This window comes from Moschus berezovskii, chromosome 15, assembly GCF_049115385.1.
Source record: "Moschus berezovskii isolate FMDL1 chromosome 15, NW_MosBer_1.0, whole genome shotgun sequence".
Classification (NCBI taxonomy): Eukaryota; Metazoa; Chordata; class Mammalia; order Artiodactyla; family Moschidae; genus Moschus; species Moschus berezovskii.
Window position 1 is genome coordinate 13,881,833 of NC_142474.1, and position 20,173 is coordinate 13,902,005.

The window sequence follows — 20,173 nt, forward strand, 5'->3', positions numbered from 1 at the left end:
GGGATGGGCCTGAGGGAGGAAGTAAAGGATAACAAGTTTAGGCAAGTTCTTGAAGAGGTTTAGTTATACATGAAAGGAGGAACACAGTGCAGGAACCAGAGTAACCTGGGGTTAAGAGGGTTTCTGTGTGTGTGTTTGTTTGTCTGTTTTATGATGGAGAAGACACACTTATATCTAGTCTAGAAGAGGGCCTTTGGATCATTCCATTCCTTGGACAAAGTGATGGCACAATTGAGTTGATGTACCAGGAATTGTGGCAAAAATGTTAAAGAATCTGCCTATAATGCAGGAGACCTGGGTTCAATCCCTGGGTTGGAAAGATCCTGTGGAGAAGAAAATGGCAACCCACTCCAGCATCCTTGCCTAGAGAAGAATTCCATGGACAGAAGAGCCTGGCGGGTTACAGTCTGTGGGGTGACAAATAGCCAGACAAAACTGAGTGGCTAACACTTTCACCAGGAATTCTGGATCAGGTAAAGAAGCAGGTCCCTTTGGAGCAGAGACCCCTCTTTTCTTCTCAGACACCACAGGCTGCTTCGACCTCCCCTCCAGGGCTCTGAGGACTTTCCCACCACAACTCGCAGAAGGATTGGCTCAGAAAACTTGTTTTTCAGGATGGCTTATCCAGGCCCCCAGGGAATAGTCTCTTCCCAAAGGGTCAAGTCCAACTCTGCAGGATCTATCTCTACCTTTCCAGGACTCAGCTGCAGGTGTCAGAGAAGGTGTTCAACAGAACAGACTCTGATTGGGGTGAAAGACACCCTGAGCCTGGGAGCTGGATTATCCTCCTTGGTTTCTGCCATGTGGTTACGGTCCACTAACATTTCCTGATGCATATTTAGTGCCAGGTTCTGGTAGTAGTCTTGGGATGAATGAGACAGGGCCTTCACCTGGAGGACCCCACAGTTCAGAAGGGGAGCTAGACAAGTAAACCATCAGTTACAAGACAACGGGTCTAGGAACCTCATGAGAGAGCCGGCAGGGCTAGGGAGTCAGGCAGACTCTTCCTCAGAAGCGTGGCCTGAAGGGTTTGATGGCAGAAAGCTGAAGAGTCCAATGATGATGGATATCATCACCGACTCAATGGACATGAGTTTGAGCAAAAACTTGGGGAGATGGTGAAGGATGGGAAAGTCTGGCATGCTGAAGTCCTTGGGGTTGCAAAGAGCCAGACATGACTTAGCAATGAACAACAAATCAGACCCAGAGCTTGGCTCTTCTGTTATTTGGGGGAAAATGGCAACGCAATCTATTTCAAATTGACTTTTTGTTCCTCTGGGGGAATTTACCCCTTCCTGTTGTGTGTGAGTATTGAGAACTGGGAGACAGAAAATATTTGCACCAAACCTTACAGAATATCTAAGTTGAGCCTTGGAAACCCCAGATGAAAAGCAGGTGAGGCTGTCACTGCTGGATGTTAGAGAATTCCTGGACTCGGTCCTCAGACCTCCTTTCTTTCTCTCTCATCCAACTTGTGGCTTTAAATACTAGTTACATACTGACAAGTCCTGAGTTCATATCGGTAGTCAGGGCCTTGGCCAACCCACACCACCACCCTGGCCTCATTTATATATCCAGCTGCCTACCCACTATCCCTGATCAGGGATCGAATCCATACCCTTGTCAGTGAGAGCGCGGAGTCCTAACCACTGGACAACTAGGGAATTCCTTCCAATGGGCTTCTTAAACACACCTCTAACCAAATTTCTTTCTCCCCCAACCCCGAACCCGCCACTCCCTTGGTCTTCCTCATCACAGTCAATGGCTCGGGTCAAACCTCTGAGTCAACCTTGGCTCTCGGCTTTCTTCCTTTTTTTTTTTTCTTTTGGCTTCCCCGAGTCTTCATTGCATCCTGTGGGTTTTTGTAGCCATGGCCCCTCGGGTTTAGTTGCCCCACAGCATGCAGTATATTATTTCCCTGATCTAACCTTGTATTGAAAGATAAATTCTTAAATCACTGTTCCACTAGGGAAGTCCATGTCCTTGGCTGTTTCTCTTGTTTACCTACCACCCCACAGCACCCATATCCAACCCGTCAGCAAATCCCATGGACACGACCTTAAATATCCAGAGGCTAAACTTCTCTCCCCATCCCCTCAGCTTCCATTTTAGCCCAAGACTCCATCACCTCCACTTGGTTTAGCCTCCATTATCTCCCTGCTTCCGTGTTTGTCTTCCTGTAGGACATCCTCAGAACAAGGAATCTTTTAAAATCGTGATCCTTTGAAAAATATGAAATTCTGTCACGTCTCTGCTCAAACCCCTCCAGTGGCTCCCGTCTCACTCAGGATAAGAGTCAAAGTCCTTACCGTGGCCGCCAAGGTCTTCCCCTGCCTGCCCCTGCCCCTGCCTGGTCCCTTGACTTGATCATGCTCCCCACCTTCATCACCCTGCCCCAGCCTCACTGGTCTCCCTACCACTCACCCTCCAGCCTTAGCACTCTTGCACTGGTAGATTTTTCTGCCTGGGACATCCTTTTCCCAAATATCTCCCTGGCCTACTTCCTCACTTCTTTCAGATCCTTACTAAAATATCTCCTTTTCAGAGCGACTTTTCTTGACTACTCTATTTATCTGTTTAGTTTAATGCCAAATTTCTAGCATCTACAGCAGTGTCTGGCACCTATGGATGCTCAATTAATATTTGTTGAATAAATTAATTAGTCATGGGCTGCAGTGAGCTCCTACATGTATCAAGTGGGGGCCTGGGATGTGCCAGAAAACTCCCTAAAGTGGTGACACGATTTCCATTTTGCAGATAAGGAGACTGAAGCTTGGAGAAGTATGAGCTTCCTATCTGTTCTCATAGCAACATATCCCCAGAACGCTACTGTCGTTGTCCATTTCCCCAACTAGACGTAAGAATTTTGAGCCCAAGGGTCATCTCTTACTCCTTGTTGCTTAAAAGCACCTGGTAGAAAGTTGGGCATGTAGACAATGCTTAAGAGATGTTTGTTGTACGAATGAATGACTGAAATGGCCAAATCAGGATACAAACCCCCAGCTGTCAGATAGCAAAGTCTCAGCTCACCCCACTCTACGGGGGCTGGGGGGGTCCCTAAAACAGCCATGGAGCCAATAGTTAAGAGTCCCTCCCCTTGGCAGAGTACTCTTCTTGAGAGTATTTCAGATGGAGAACAGTGTCCACTGGCTGACAGTTTTTTCCCATCACACATCAAGCAAACGGAAAGAATTTCTCCACTCAGTCCTTTCACAGTTCCCAGACACACAGTCAAGGTTAATCTTCAGACCTCGCCTCTGTGTTCTCCCGACTTACTGTCTCATCTACTCTTGCGCCTTTAAACACCAATTACATTCTGAGACGACCTAAGTTCATATCTGTGATTAGGATCTTGCCCCAATCTGCATTCTGCCCCACTAATTTTCCCAATCTTCAGCTGCTGGGTTGGGCGGCTTGCCCACCACCCACTCACTCAGCCTTCAGCCAGCAGTCTCTGCTGCCTTCCCTGGGCCACACTGAAAATTGAGTTTCCCCTCCCCGCCTTTCCATCCCCACAATGAGCTGGCTTTTTCCTCTGAGTCTTCATTCCAACAAACTTGCTCTCTTTTGCCTCTTCTTTTTAGTTCATTTATTTATTTTAAAATTATTGTTAGTCTCTAATTTTAACGCTCTGTGATCAGGAAAGGTGGCTTGTATAATCATTACTTCTTTTTGGCTGTGTCTTCTGGCATGCAGAACTTCCCCAACCAGGGATCAAACCTGTGCCCTCCGGCAGTGGAAGCTTGAGTCTTAACCAAAGAACCACCGGGGAAACCCTGTCTCTTCTTTTCAGACTCTCCTCCACCCGCTAAACCCCTGCCTTAGGTCATGGAGATGGCTCACTCCATCCAAGGGTGATGGTGGCTCACTTATTTCATGTGCTTCTCTCTCCTGAGCCTTCAGTTCTCTAGATCAGTAATCCTTAAACTACAGGGAGAGGTCCTAGACCCCTTTGAGAATGTGGTCTATGGGTCCTCTCCCTCCAAAAAAACCCACATATACTCTTTTTTAAAAAACTTTTTATATTTTTTTAATTGAAGTATAGATGATTTATAGTGTTCTAATTTCTGCTGTATAGAGAATAACTCAGTTATACACACGTATACATTCTTTTTAAATATTCTTTTCTATTATGGTTTATCCCTGGAGATTGGCTATAATTCCCCATGTTATCCCTTAGGACCTGGTTGTTTATCCATTCTAAATATAATAGTTCACATATACTCTTTTTTTTTTCTACAGTGTTTTATTTTTTATCTAAAATTTCTTAAAAATGTATAATTGCTATACAATATTAAGTTACAAGTTTACGATATAGTGATTCACAATTTTTAAAGGCTGTTCTCCATTTATAAGCAACAAATAATATATGAAAGATTCACAGATGCTCTTAAATACAGCATTTTGCATAGAAGTTCAAATTCACCCCAGTTAAGAGCCCTGCTTCTCCCCTCCCCTCTAGGTTTCCGATTGTTGTTGGCGCTCCAGTCAATCAGAAGTGTCTTTAGAATCAGATCTAATTTTAGAATCAAAAGTGTCTCCCTATCACATTATCACCAATACCCTTATTGTCGTGAACAGCAGCCACACGATTTGCACAACCTCTTTTCACGCATCAGCTGATTTTGTGCTCTTAACAACCCCAAGGGGAAGGAACTATTATTGGCCCATTGTCACAGCTGAGAGAACTCCATGGTTATGTGTTTTGCCAACACCACTCTGAGTCCAGGCTGTCTTTCCTCTGTACCACATTGTGTTGCCCATTATAAACTGCTGTTTCCTTTGACCCTTTTATCTCCACCACCTGAAACCTACCTCTGCCCCCTCCCCACACCCCATGGTGTGTTGCCTGTTATTCTCAACTGCTGCTTTTTTTTTTAACCTCCCCTCTCCCTGTCACCTGAAAGTCACATCACCTCCCCCACTTCTCTGAAGCTCTCTCCTTCTCCCCCATCCACGTTTTCAACTGACCACAGGTGGCTTCTTTGCAGTTGCTTGAGCACATGTGAGCCATGCAAGGGTTGGTTTCATTTCCCCTTCCACTCAGCCCAGCTGTGCCCGACTCTGGGATCCTTGCTGGCACTCCAACCCCTTCTGGCAGAAGGCTTTGGCACTTCTAGGCTTGCCATACCTGAAATCCAGGTGAGAGGAAGGAAAGGGACACGCTGTTGAGGACCTACTTTGGGTCAGGCCTCATGCATGGCCTGGGGGCCCAGACTCCAAACTTTAAAGCCTCCAACTTCCAGGTTCTTCCAGGTATCCTACTGATGGGCACCTGGAGGCTCTAAGATGATTGGTCTGAATCCATCTGCTGCCTGTCTGCCAATGGCTAAGGCCGCGCCTCCATGAGAAACACCTGGCTGTTGGTTAACCTCTTCCTCTTCAGCTCAAATCTCAGACCGGCCTGATCATTTTAGTTAGGTTAATCACAATCACACTTTTGCTTCTAGTGTGATAAAATAGTCGGTCATTACAAAAGCAGTTTATAAAACTGCTTACCAAAGTGTAACATAGACATAGAAAAGTACGCATCTCAAAAGCGGGCAACTTGATGAACCTTAACCCATCTGTATAACCTGCAACCAGTTAAGAAACAGAATGGGTTAGCACCCTGAAACACCACTCCCCTGTGCTTTCTTCCTCTCCTTGCCCTCAGCATAACCACTATCCTGATGACCTTTAACAGCACAGACTGGTCCTGCTTGGTTTTGTCCCACAAAAACAATTTTAAGAGAACTGGATCATTCTCTTATCCACACCCTTAGACACATATTTTAATTGATTGATTGATTCAGTTCATCATTGACCAGATGTTGACTGTGTATAAAATGGATCAAAAATCTGAATTAAAACAAAAAATTCTGGGACTTCCTTGGCGGTCCAGTGGTTAAGACTCCACACTTCCAAGGCAGAGGTTGCAGGTTCCATCCCTGGAGGAAACTAAGATCCCATATGCTGTGGGGCATGGCTGAAACCCCCCAAAAAGCAAAAACCAAGAACCTGTGGCCTCAAAGGGTCTTTGGCTGTAAACTGACCCTTCACTGAGCCTGCAGAATCTCAAAGCGTATCCTTCATAAAGTGCCCAGAACATGCAAGTCCATCTGATCACTTCCTCTAAAGTTCAAGTGCTTATCTCACTGGGTTTTTTATTTTTTTGCTTTCTTTCCTCTTGATTTTATTTTATTTGTTTAGTTCTGAAGGAGGGAAATTAGAGATGCTAGGGGGGATTCTGCCTCCCCCACCTCCCCATAACTCCAGCTTTGATTACTCCTAGGTGGAGAAATCACCTCATAAGGCTACCTACTGCATTTTCCAAGAAAATGTGGCAAGTTAGCTTTAAACTGTTAAACACATACCACACTCAAAACCCCCAAAGCTGTCCTGTTTGTGCTCAGATATGCTGCGGCTTTTGCTTACTGATCCTAGCCCTGCCCTCTGCAATCTCCTTGAATTAATTAGTCAATGTTCAGGTTTTGGGTATTTTCCTGAGTGCCAGGCTCAGAGGCACATGAGGTGGGGCTTTCTGAACTCTGAATTCTTCTTATGGAGATCCTGGAATTGACTGATTCAGGGATGTGGCTAAACCAACATTTACTACAGAACATTCCACTGGACACTAATCCCCAGAAATGCTTTGTGAAAATAGAGCTTGGAGCTCAAAGGAGTTGAGCAAATGCTCCATGCTCTCATGCTCTCTGGCCTATGTCTCATATCACATCTTATACTAGCACAGATAAGACTCCGGGAGATCCGGAAGCGTAAAAACTGATTCACTTTGTCAGTGTTTTGAAGACTTACATGACTTAGAATTCCTTTTCCTATAGAAGGCCTGTGAGTACTTCTAAGAATTAGTGTCCTCAGGGCAGGATACAGACCAGGTAACTTTACGCATCCTCCCAAACTGCACTAGCCCATGGTGATACTGAGCCCTTGAAATGTGGCCACTCCAAACTGAGATGTGCTGTGTGTAAAGAGATTTCCGAGGTGTCGCAGTTGGTAAAGAACCTGCCTGTCAAAGCAGGGGATGCATGAGTCGCGGGTTCAAACCCCAAGTCAGGAAGATCCCCTAGTGAAGGAAATGACGACCCATTCCAGTATTCTTCCCTGAGACATCCCGTGGGCCATGGACAGAGGAGACTGGTGGTTCATACCCCAAGTCAGGAAGATCCCCTAGTGAAGGAAATGACGGCCCATTCCAGTATTCTTCCCTGAGACATCCCGTGGGCCATGGACAGAGGAGACTGGTAGGCTACAGTGCATGGGGTGGCAAAGAGTCAGACACGACTGAGCACACAGACACTGCACTGTGAGTGTAAAACACACACCAGATTTCAAAATCTTAGAAGAAAATCAAAGGTTAAAAGTTTTTATCTGGCTTATATGTTGAAATAAGACAATTTTTGAGATATTGGGTTAAAATGTACCGTTAAAATTAACTTCATCAGGGACTTCCCTGGTGGTCCAGTGGTAAAAGCTTCACCTTCCAATGCAGGCAATGCCGGTTTGATGCCCGCTCAGGGAGCTAAGATTCCCACACGCCTCGTGGCCAAAGAAACAAAACATAAAACAGAAATAGTATGGTAACACATTCAATAAAGATTTTAAAAATGTTCCTCATCAAGAAAAAAATTCTTTAAAAAATTAATGTCATCTTTTTCTATTTTGCTTTTTAAAATGTGACTATTAGAAAATACCGAGTTATGCACGTGGCACGCATTATGTTTCCATTGGAGGGTGCTACTTCAACACCCTGCCGTGCTGTGCAGGCTCTGTGGGCTGAAAGAGGGGCATGGACAGGGAGCGGGTTTGCAGCCCAGTGGAGGAAGTACGGGGGACCCTGGGAATTCACTGAAGGGGCAGCTCACAAAGCTTCAAGACAGGCTGGTCAGGAAGTGGTGACTAAACTGAGACGTGAAAGATGAAAAGGAGTTAGACAGGGGAAGGCAGAGAAAATAGCATGAGCCCAGCCCTGGAAGTGAAAGACAAACTGTGAGTATTCCGGAATGTCTGATGTTGGGGCTGGAGAACAGAAGGTAGGTGACCGAACATGAGACCAGAGAGGGCAGCCAGGGTCAAGATTTTTGGGGGTCTGATAAGTCCTGGGTCAGGAAGATCCCCTGCAGAAGGAGAAGGACATGGAAACCTACTCCAATATTCTTGCCTGGAGAATCCCATGGACAGAGGAGCCTGGTGGACAACGGTCCATAGGGTCGCAAAGAGTTGGACACAACTGAAGCGACTTAGCATGCACGCATGTAAGCCCTGGTAAGGAGTTTCTCCTGAGGGCAGTGAGACACCATTGAAGGGTTTTCCGCTAGGTGAGATTAGGAAGAGTTGAATTTTTAGAAAGAATAGATATTTGGATGGGGCGTAAATGAGCGTAGGGAGGATGTCTACTCAGAAACTGTTGGAGTCATTGAGGAGTGAGAAGTCTGGAAACTATTCTACAAACCCCAGAATTAAGGAAATCCAGCGTCTGGCAAAAGAGTCAGAGATGGGACCACTGGAAGGGACTCCTACTTGGAGGTGGGACCAGGCGAGAGAGTGGTTGTAATTGTTGCTGTTTAGTCGCTTAAGTCATGTTTGACTCTTTTGCAACCCCGTGGACTGTAGCCCGCCAGGCACCTTTTGTCTACGGGGTTCTCCAGGCAAGAATAGTGGAGTGGGTTGCCATTTCCTCCTCCAGGGAATCTTCCTGACCCAGGAATCGAACCCGGGTTTCCTGCATTGGCAGGCAGCTTCTTTACCACTGAGCCACCAGGGAAGCCCAGAGAGGGTGGAGCCAGGGTTGATATCCCATGTTGTTTTAAATTTTATTTATTTGTTTATTTCTTTGGCTGTGCCTCAAGGCATTCGGGATGTTAGTTCCCCTACCCAGGACGGAACTCGTGTGTCCTGCAGTGGAAGTACCGAGTCTTAACCACTGGACCACTGGGGAAGTCCCCTGGTTTTGAATGGTGAGGCTGTGATGGGAAAACAGAAGTCCTTGGGAGGGGAAGATGATGAATTTAGGGTTGTTCAAGTGGAGGGTGGAACAAAATGTGCATACAGTGAGGATGCCCAAGATGAAGTGGACTGCTGAGTGTGGTTCTCAGAAGAGAGCTATGGGGTGGAGGTAGGGTCCACAGGAAACATCTCCCCCGTGAGCCTCAGTTGCCTCATCTGCACAATGAGGCCGTGATCTACTTCCCAGTGTTACTGTGATGATCAGATGATGTATCGAGTTGAATGTGCCAGGCCCCACACAGGCTCACAGTAGGTGCTTAGGGAGATTTGGCTCTTTGTTTCAGAAGGTCCATCAATTCCATTTCCTACATGGTCAAATGTACCAAGTGCTTTGCAGATACTGCTTCCTCCTCCAGTACCCACGGGGCCCTCATCTTTGTTCTCAAAGTCCCCAGTGCACCGATGGAGAGATGTTGCTGGAAAAAGCTGTGGGGAGAGGGAGTGAGGTCAACTTCCCCCTGCCTGGGTTATCCTTGAGCGGGAAGGGAGAGGGCAGTCAGTGCTCTGCAGTGGAGGAGATGCTGTCCTGGGTAACCGGAGCCGGGGCCACCTGCCCCAAACCTGCCATCAGCAAATCAAGAAGAGACCTTGCCCTGTTCTAAGCTTCAATTTCTCCACTGGTTCAAGGAGGAGTTTAGTCCCTGCCTTCTCCTGGCTCCCAGAAAGCCTCTTCCCTTTTCTTGACCCACGGAAGACATCACTTCCTTGAAGACTTGGCTCACTGTGGGCCTCCTGGCGTCTCCTTGCTGGGGCAGAGGGCCAAAATCTTGACAAGATTAAGAAGAGGTTTTGGGACTGGGCCAGGCTGGGAAAACAGGAAAGATGACGAACCAGACTCCCCTCTCTTCCCCCCACACCCCGCCCTGCTCCTGGGGGTTGTTTATTCCAGTTTTCCCTCAGCCGAGTCTTCCAGATCCATCGAAAACGCTTGACATTTCAGCTGGTGCCCGGCCTCTGGCCCCAGGGCACCTAACACACCTCTCCATCACAAAGCTCACAGAATAGGCTTGCTCCGTGCCCACTTGGCCAACTGCGCCTAACTCCTGGAAAGCAGCAAGCACACAGATATATCTAAACTGAGAGCCTCCCACAGGCCAGGGGAGGACTTGTCCTCTCCCACAAGCCTCTCTGGCTCCCGGGGATAAGCAATAACCTTGTCATTTTCAGCCATGGGAAATGAGGTTCAGGGAAGCCACCCACGTCACCCAGCGTGCTGGCGGTGGCTCCAGGAACGGGGAGGGCTGGAAGGGAGAAGGATACTTTATCAATGAGGCTGGAGGCTGCTGCTGAACCTTGCTTGGTTTCACTTCTGACTCTACAATTTCCTGCCTGTGGAATTCGGGCAGGTTCCTACGGGGAGGCAGCGCGGGGTGTAGCCGGGTAAGAGCACAGACTCTGGAATTGAAAGGCACTTCCGCCATCTGCTCGTTTTGTGACCTTGGGCAAGTTCCTTCGCCTCTCCGTACTGCAGTTTCCACAGCTGTAAAACATGATAATAATAGCTCTGACTGCATAGACTTGTCGTGCGGATTAAATGTGATAATCCATGTGGAACACTTCGCACAGTGTCTGGCCCAGGGGCCGATTCCATCCGTGTCAGCTGCATATGGATTCGGACCTCATGGACTCCTGCCCGACCTGTTCCCCAGCCTGACACCCGTCACCCTGGTGGCTCACTCAGCCCTTGGCGTGTGGTAGGTATTTGCTGGCGTGCTGACTGCAGGAGTGGTTGGGGATTGACTCAGTGTTTCTGAAAACGAGTATCTGATAATGTGTGGGAGGAGGATCCTGAAGGAAGATTTTCGGGAATTTCCCAACCATCCTGCGAGGGATTGCTTTTTGCACGCTAGTATGAACTTGAAAATATTTTCAGACGCCTTTTGCCTCCCTGATGGCAGAAGCCACTTGTATGTTCACTGTGAACTGTTCAAACATTACACACAGATATCAAGCTAAAGTCCTGAGTAATCCTGCTTTGAAAGAAGTGTTCACTGTTTATCTAAGACACACACCATTTATCTGAAGAATGTCCTTCCAGATTTTTCCTGTGCCTGGTGTTTGAGCTCTGCTGTGTGTCCCACTCCGTGGTATAAATCTAGATGACTGACTGTACTTTAGGGTGGGCATTGTTGGGCTAGGATGCAGAATTTCATGGAACACTTAATCAGCAGTTAAAGCCACCGATGACTCACACCCCTGGTATACAATTAGCCTTCAGGACTCTGAGACCCGGAAATGACGAATCAAGTTCCCACCTGGCTTCGGAGTGAGTCCTGAAATTACGTTTCAGCAAGGAGATCCTCTGGTGTACTTGACCTCGATTATGTGCAAGTCAACCAAGCCTTTGTGAGGGGGCAGAATGGGAACTGTGGCCCCACTGCCCAGAGAATAGCGCCCACCCCACCCCCACCCATCACTTACTCACTGTGTGTAGGGAACTGAGCTGGAGGAGCCAGCCAGGCTGGGCTGGACACGGGTGGTTTCTGTGACCTCAGGCAAGTTGCTTCTCTTTCCTCAGGATTCTCATCTGAAGAATGAGGAGAATCTTCCTGCCTTGAAAGGCACATTCCCCCATCCATCCATCCATCTTTCCATCTATTCATCCAGCCATCTATCTACATGTCCATCCTTCCAGCCATCCATCCATCCATCCATGCTGCTGCTGCTGCTGCTGCTGCTAAGTCACTTCAGTCGTGTCCGACTCTGTGTGACCCCATAGACGGAAGCCCACCAGGCTCCCCCGTCCCTGGGATTCTCCAGGCAAGAACACTGGAGTGGGTTGCCATTTCCTTCTCCAATGTGTGAAAGTGGAAAGTGAAAAGTGAAAGTGAAGTCGCTCAGTCGTGTCCGACCCTTAGCGACCCCACGGACTGCAGCCTACCAGGCTCCTCCATCCATGGGATTTTCTAGGCAATAGTAGATGGTATTTCATAAGCGTGTGGGAGGATTACTCAATAAACATAGCTATCTAGAAAAAAAAAAGTTGAGTCCAGTGGTAGATTGTATTATTGTTCAGCAAATATTTCCTTCCCCCAGCCCTCCTCACTATGGGAGGAATACACTTCCTCACTGTGTTGACATTGGAATTAGCCATGTGACTTGCATTGGCCAAAAGAATGTGTGTGACGATGTCTCCATTTCCCCTTCTTGAGCAGCTGTCACTCATCGTGAGAACCATGAGTCCCAGACAGTGTGGGCTGCTTCAGCCTGGATTCAGAAGGAGAAGGCACACATGGGGCACGCACCCCACGGCCTGGGGCCCAGCCTGGGAGAGCTGCGATGAACCCCAAACTGACTTGTAGACCCCTGGGTGAGAAATGCACGCTTACTTTTATAAGCACTCAGTTTGTAGAAGCTGCTATTTTTCTTCTTCTTCCAGCTTCATTGAGATATAATTGACAGACAGCACTGTGTAAGTTTGGGCTTCGAAGGCGGCGCTAGTGGTGAAGAACTCGCCTGCAATGCAGGAGAAACAGGAGACTGCGGGTTCCATCTCTGGGTTGGGAAGGACTCCTGGAGGAATACTGGCAACCCACTCCGGTATTCTTGCCTGGAGAATTTCATGGACAGAGGAGCTTGGCGGGCTACAGTCCGTAGTGTCACACAGAGTCAGACATGACTGAAGAGACTCAGCATGCACGCACATATGCACTGGATAGGTTTAAGGTAAACAGCATAATGATTCGACCTACATACTGCCATGAAATGATGACCACTGCAGGTTTAGTGAATATCCATCGTCTCATACAGAAGCAAAATTAAAGAAACAGAAAAAAATTTTCTTTATGATGAGAACACTTAGGATTTATTCCCTTAACAGCTTTCATACATAACATCCAGCTGTGTTAATTATATTTATCGTGTTGTACATCACATTTCTAGTACTTATCTTATAACTGGAAGTTTGTACCTTTTGACCACCTCTCTCCAATTTGTTCACCCTCTTCCTCTGGTAACCACAAATCTGATATCTTTTTCTAGGAGTTTGTTTCTGAAGTATAATTGACCTGTAATACTATGTCAGCTCCTGTTACAGAACATACTGATTGGATATTTCTATACATTTCAAAATCATCACCATGGCAAGGAAGTTTTTTTTTTTTAATGCAGCATCGTTGTAGCAAAATCTGGTGCATGTGGATCTCTAACTCACTCCTTCTGACTGACTTAACTTGGGTTCAAGGAAGGATTGTTTGATTCGATGCTATTTGACCTGAGATCTGAGTGTTCAGAAGGACCTAGCTATATGGCCATCTCAGGGGAGATGTTCTGGGCAAAGGGAACAGCAATGCCATGGTCCTGAGGCTGGAGGAAATGTGGCCTGTTTAGGAATAGAATTAAGGTCAGTGGGATGGATTGTTTGATAAGAAAGGGGAAAGGGGTCTGAGGCGCATGTATTCAATGGGTCACTTCACATTTCCACTTGGACATCTCTCAGACGCTTCAAAGTATCAAATGCAAAGCTGAATTTGTGGTCTTCTCCTAAATCCATCCTTCCTTTTTCATTTCCTCATCTCAGGCAATGGCACCACCACCTACTTACCCAGTCCCCCAAGCTATGAGGCTGGATTTCATCCTTAACTCTTCCCTCTCCCGGAAACCCCACATCCAATCCATCTTCAAATCCTGATAATTCCACCCTCTCGTGATCTCATATTAATATTTGGCCACTTCTTTCCAGCTCTGCTGAGACCACCCCAGTAGAAGCCACTATCCTCTCTTGCTTGGACCACAGCATTAGCCTCCTCCCCAGCTTCCCTGCCTGCATTCTTAGTGCTTCTCCAATCAGTCCTCTACGTGGAAGCCAGTAGTCTTATTCAAAAACAAATCATCTCTCTTCAAGTGAGTGGATAAACAAACCCTGGTTCATCTGTACAGTGGAATATTATTGAGCAATAAAGAATGAGCTAAGCTTTGGGTTGAATGGTTGCACGACAATGCGAAAATACTTAATTCTGCTGAACTGCATGCTTCAAAATGTTTAAAATGGTAAATTTTATGTTATGTATATTTTACCCCTCCCCCCCCACACACAAAAGAATGAGCTATCAAGCCATGAAAAAACATGGAAGAACTGTAAATGCGTATTGCTAACTGAAATAAGCCAATCTGAGTAGGCTATATATTATATGAGCCCAACTTCTGGAAAAGGCAAAACTGTAGGGATAGTAAAAAGATCAGTTGAGGTCAGGGAGGAACTGGAGAGAAAAGAAAGGTCAAGCACAGGGTATTTTTAGAGCAGTGAAACTTTCTGTATGATACTGTAATGGTGAACTCGTGTCCTCAGACATTTGTCAAAACTCAGAACTATTAATATACAACGCAAAGAGTGAACCCTGGTGTAAACTCTGGACTTCAGTTAATAAAAATTAAAAAAAAACTCACAAAATCAAACAAGTTTCATGACCCCTCTGTTTAAGACTTCCGATGTCTACCCTCTGACCTGGCTAGGAACATCTTTCTGTCCTTCCTCCCCCGGTTCATGCATCCCTAGTCATTCTGTAGGGCTCAGTTTATTTACATTTTAAGTATTTTCTTGGCCACGGCACATAGCTTGTGGGATCTTAGTTCCCTAACCTGGAGCTGAACCCAGGCCCTCAGTAGTGAAAGCGCAGAGTTCTAACCACTGGACAGCCAGGGAATTCCCCAGGGCTCAGTTAAAATGTCACCTCTTCAGAGACGCCCTCCCTCATTCACTGATCAGATACTCACGGCCCACTCCTTTGTTTTACTGTCCCTGTAGATTCAGTTCTTCAGTTCTGCAGCATTTGCACATTTGTAATTAGAGAGTTAATTGTATTTATTTGCACAATGGTCTCATGCCCCATGAAGGTTGGGGTCATATATCCATCTTCATCATCTTATCTCTAGAGCTGAGCTGGTGCTTGGTACACAATAGAGGTCAGGGCGCATGTGGTTGAACACAGTTTGAAATGAAACTGTTCTCTGATTCCACGTATATGAAATATCCAGAACAGGTGAATCCATGGAGACTGAAAGCAGACAGGTGGTTGCCAGGAGAGGGCCGGGCAGGGGTGGGGGGATCATTTTGGGGGAGTGGAAATGTTTTGGAACTTGACAAAGATGATGGGTGTTCAGCATGATGAAAGTACTGAGTGCCAGTGAACTTACACTTTAAAGTAGCTCATGTAATGTCATGTAAACTTCACCCCAATTAAAAAAATAGACTGAAGCATTAATCAATTATTTCTTTCCTTCTTCTCCTCCTCTCCCCTCCCCCTCCTTCCCTTCCTCCTCCTCCTTCTCCTTCTTCACAGCCTTATAACCCATCATCTTTCTCAGGTTCAGACAAGTACCTTTGGCCTCAGAGGTGGTTTTTGTAGCAGAAATGCAGAACCACTACAAAACAATTAGTGTTAGCTTTTTCCCTTAAGATTTTTTATTATAGAAATTTTAAAATACATATTAATTTATTAATTTGGCTGTGCCAGGTCTTAGTTGGAGGATCTTCGTTGTGGCATGCAAGCTCTTTAATTGTGTCTCGTGGGATCTAGTTCCCCGACCAGGGATCGAACCCAGGTCCCCTGGCATTGGAAGAGTGGAGTCTTAGCCACTGGATCACCAGGGAAGCCCCTATTATAGAAAATTTTAGGTGTATACAAAGATAAAATAATGTAATGAACCTCCACATACCCATCACCCAGCTTCAACAGTTATCAACTCGTGGGTGAACTTCCTATATGCCCACCTCTCCCCCTCCTCCGCTGTATGAGTTTATGCAAATATCACACACTGTATACATCATTTCATCTGTAAACCTTTCCTTGTGTCTCTTTTAAAGATAAGAACTTTCAGCATGTAACTGCAATACCATTATTGTACCTACAAAATCAACAACACATTCTTAACACTGTCAAATGTCCCTTCAGGGTTCAAATATGCCCAATTGCTGTGTTATTTGAAAACAGATGATGTATTTGCTTGAATCAAGATCAAAACAAGGTCTATAGATTGCATTGAATGATATGTCTCTTAAAACTCTTTCAATGTACGGGCTCTTCCATTGTCTCTCTATTTTTGTGTAAGAGTGGGAAGTAAAATAGAGAGGACTTGGAGAGATAATCCCTTTTCTTCGATTTATTTATTGAAGAAATGAGGTATTTGTCTTGTAGAGTTTTCTACAGTGTGGATTTTGCTGATCACATCCCTGTGGTGTCATTTAATGTGTCCCTTTATATAATGTGACTAGTATCTTAACAGAGTCAGGTTAGATGGTTTTTTAGCAGGAATACCTCACAGGTGATGCTGCACACCTCCACCAGGAAGCACACCATGAATATGTATTTATCTCTCTCTCAGTGACATTCCGAGCCATTGATGATCATGGCCTCAGCCTATTTTGTTAAAGGCTGCAAAACCCCAAATGCAAAATTCTAATTAAAAAAAATTTTTTTTTGGTTATACCATGTGGCATGTGGGATCTTAGTTCCCCAACCACGGATTGGACCCACGCACCCTGAAGTGGAAACAGAGTCAATCACTGGACCACCAGGGAAGTCCAAAACTCTAATTCTTAATTTTTTTCACCTATTAGCAGAAATTGAGTTGACTCACTGGAACAGAGTCTGATGCTGGGCGGGATTGGGGGTGGGAGGAGACAGGGACGACAGAGAATGAGATGGCTGGATGGCATCACCGACTTGATGGACATGAGTGTGAGTGAACTCTGGGAGTTGGTGATGGACAGGGAGGCCTGGCGTTCTGTGATTCATGGGGTTGCAAAGAGTCGGACACGACTGATCGACTGAACTGAACTGAACTGAATTAGCAGAAATTCGTCTATCAACAGAAACTTCCTCTAATGAATTAGTTGATTACAATGAGATTCAGTTAATATAGGAAAAGTAGAAAAAAAATACTGATTCTTTCTTTTTATTTACCAACTTTCAAAATGTTGACTTGCTTCCCTAACATGTTCAAAGAGAATCCAATGAGATTTTCTTTTTCTTCTTCTTTTTTTTTTTGAGTATCATTATGAACTTAAGGACTTTAAATGTGTTGATTTTAAACCTTATTCATACTCAAATTGTCTCATCTTTAGCCAGATAGAATCTCTTCAAATTGATTTCTGAGTCCTTTTGACATGACCTTCTAGCTTATTTGCTTTCTGGAATAGCAAGATGTTCTGGGATCATCTTGTACATTTTTTTTTTTTTGCACCAAACCTGGAATTGGCCATTTCTCCAAAAAGCCTTGATTCTTGGGAAATGATATTTAGATCTTTCACAATCTTTCCTCTAGGCGCACTCATAGTTACTCCATTGCTAATTGTTTCCAGGTCATTTCAGTGGATAGAGATAAAAAAAATTTAAGAGGTCTTGAGTTCACACTGATAAATTCAAATTTAATTTAGATTACAGAGTCTTCACTTAACTTGTTCAGTTTTATATTTCTTTTCCCTTCTACTGAGAGTCTGGGTTTCTAATGGCAATAACACTAAATTTATGTATAATCCAAGAATGTATAGTCAAATTAACATATCAAAATTATTTGAAATGATTCTTCTGTGAGTGATTCCACTATCAACTGAATTCCTAGTTTGATACATCTGTTTCTTTTTTTTTTTTTTTTAACAGTTCCAACGTTTCATATTTATTACTGAGTCTCGGACTGATAGTAAGGAAATAAGAAACATCAGGAGTCAAGCATTACAGTAGTGATGTTCTCACTGTGATTTGGCTGCTTAAAAAAGTGGTCTTAACATGTGTGCCACTTTTTATGTGAGGCTGCTTATAGACCCAGCTTGGTTCTTCTCCAATTTCTTCTCTTGGAGTTGTACCTGATTTTATTGCCAGTTTTCATTTGAATCCATTGAGGAATGGGACGATTCTGCTTTTGTTTCTTGGCCAGGAATCGTTTGATCCTGAAAGTCTTGTGAGAAGACATGGTGAGGTGTGAACTCAACCGCACATAGGATGGCGGAGAAGAGAAAAGACATCTTTTTCATTTTGATTTCGAGTTTTAGGGATTACTTTATTTGAAATTCAGTTTTGCTTTAATAATGATGTAGAACAGTGATATAGTCCTACAGCCAAGTCTTCAAAATAAAGTAGACAGGTAAGTCTAGATTCCATAGCTATTCCCTCCACTCTGGTCTTTCCCTCTGTCATAGGTAGTCATTTTTTAAAAGTTTTATTTTTGTATTTTCTTTAATTTTAAAGAGTGTAAGTGTATGTGTGTACATATATCCCCTCTGTCTTACGTAACTGGTAGAATACCATATATATTGCTTTTGAGAGGTAATTGTTTGTTAAAGTGTCTTTTTTGTTTGTTTTCTTCTTTAATTTTTAACTAATTAATTTTTTGACTGTACCACGAGCCTTGGGGGATCTTAGTTCCCTGACCAAGGACTAAAACTGAACCCTCAGCAGTGTAAGCATGGAGTCCTTACCACTTGACTGCCAGGAGAGTCCCTCTTCTTTAATTTTAAGAAATATAAGCATATATGTGTATATATATTTATATCCCCTCTTTCTTACCTAACTGGTAGCGTACTACATACACTTCTTTTGGTAAATATGTTCTGAAGTTCTCAGTCTGTCTTTAACAATATGTCTCTATGTCTTTAATGATATATTCTGAAATTCATCCTATTATAATATGTAGAGACAACTCATTCCCTTTTCACAGCTGCAAAGTAGTGCATCAGGTAAATGTACCACGATTTATTCACTTAATCCCCTGTTGAGGGACATTTGGGTAGTTTCCATCCATCTGCTGTTACAAAGAGTATAATAACAAAAAGTCTTGTGCGTAATTACTCTCAGGCTTTTGGCAGCATATTTTGGGGATGGATTCCTAGAAGTAGGATTGCTGGGGGATGCAATCCTATGTGGTACTGATTTTTGAAGTTCTAGCCCAAGAATACCTTCTGTGTGAGCTTTTTCAGAGGACCTCTCTGTGCTCCAGTTTCTCATCTGCAAAATGAGAATATTAACAGCATTTCCCTCAGGGAGTTTTTGGGAAGACCAAACCGGCTGAAGGTTTAAAGTGCTTAGAATATGCCTGGCCCACAGGAGGTGTTCAGTCATGTTAATAAGGCGTGGGAACTGCAAGAGTATGTGGGCAGGAAGGATGGTATGTTACACTGGATGCTGGGACGAGTCTTTGAGAAGAGATTCTATGCCTGCTTCACTTGCCCCTGCAGGAGATGTAGGACTAGGAGAATCCAGAGATGAAGTTTGGAGCTCAAAAAAGAGATTCAGTGAAAGGATATGGACTTGCATGTATTCCGAGGGAAAAGAAGAAGGAAATCGTCACTTGACTGCGTTTACTTGTTGACTTTTGGTGGCTCTGGGTCTTCGTCGCTGCACAGGGGCTTTCTCTGCGGCAGCGGAGGCTGCCCTTCACTGTGGTAGCTTCCACGGGTTTCACGAGTCGGTGCTCGGGCTTAGTTGCTCCCAGGCATGTGGGGTCTTCCCTGACAAGAGATCGAACCCGCGTCTCCTGCATTGGCAAGTGAACCCTTAATCACAGGACCACCAGGGAAGTCCCCACTTGACTGCATTTAACCTGAATTTATTGACAGTAAATCTCTACCAGAGGGTGGATACTTGAGACAGATGTTCCACTTAACGACAGAAAAATCAATCATTTTGCGTATTTGTTTTGTATGAGTTTACAGCCTGTGAAATTTGTACCCGTTACAACATAATTTTGACTGATTAGCTTGAGGCATAATAAAAGTAGGATTCGAGAGAATGGGAACGATGGGGAGGGGGTAAAAACAAATAGTGGGAAGAGGCTTTGTTCACCTTACACAGGAGCCTGGAGCTGTGTTGTCCAATATGGTGTGATTAGTGGCCACCATGTTGGAAAACGTAGCTACAGAACGGCTAATTCATTGCAGAAGGTTCTGTTGAACAGTACTGATCTACTCCACACTCCAGTGGAACAGCATATGTGGAGATGTCATTTGGATGGCCCTGGGGAAGTAGACCCTGGTGTTCCCATTTCTGATGCCCCCCGAAATGGGGTAAAACTGACTCTCTGAAGGTCCAGGCTAACCACCCAGAACCACATGGTCATCCAAATCCATGTCTCAAGCTCCCCCACCCTCCTCCCTCCTCCAGGGAGCATCTGCTTGCAGCTCCTGCTCTTCATCCCTTTCCCTCCAGCCTGTCTCCCCAAAGTTATGCCCTGTCTC

General features: G+C 45.0%; 1 protein-coding gene across 1 annotated transcript; it reads right to left on the bottom strand.

The window, feature by feature from the left end:
• Window positions 1–17,578: 17,578 nt before the first annotated feature.
• On the bottom strand, window positions 17,579–17,934 carry LOC148775340 (large ribosomal subunit protein eL39-like). Its single transcript, XM_088844361.1, has one exon. It carries the CDS (start codon window positions 17,911–17,913, stop codon window positions 17,758–17,760), a length of 156 nt encoding a protein of 51 aa, XP_088700487.1. The 5' UTR covers window positions 17,914–17,934; the 3' UTR covers window positions 17,579–17,757.
• Between the last annotated feature and the right edge of the window lie 2,239 nt (window positions 17,935–20,173).

Bases quoted from the DNA above. Each gene is read 5' to 3' on its own strand.
- LOC148775340 (XM_088844361.1), bottom strand. From the start codon at position 17,913: ATGTCTTCTCACAAGACTTTCAGGATCAAACGATTCCTGGCCAAGAAA.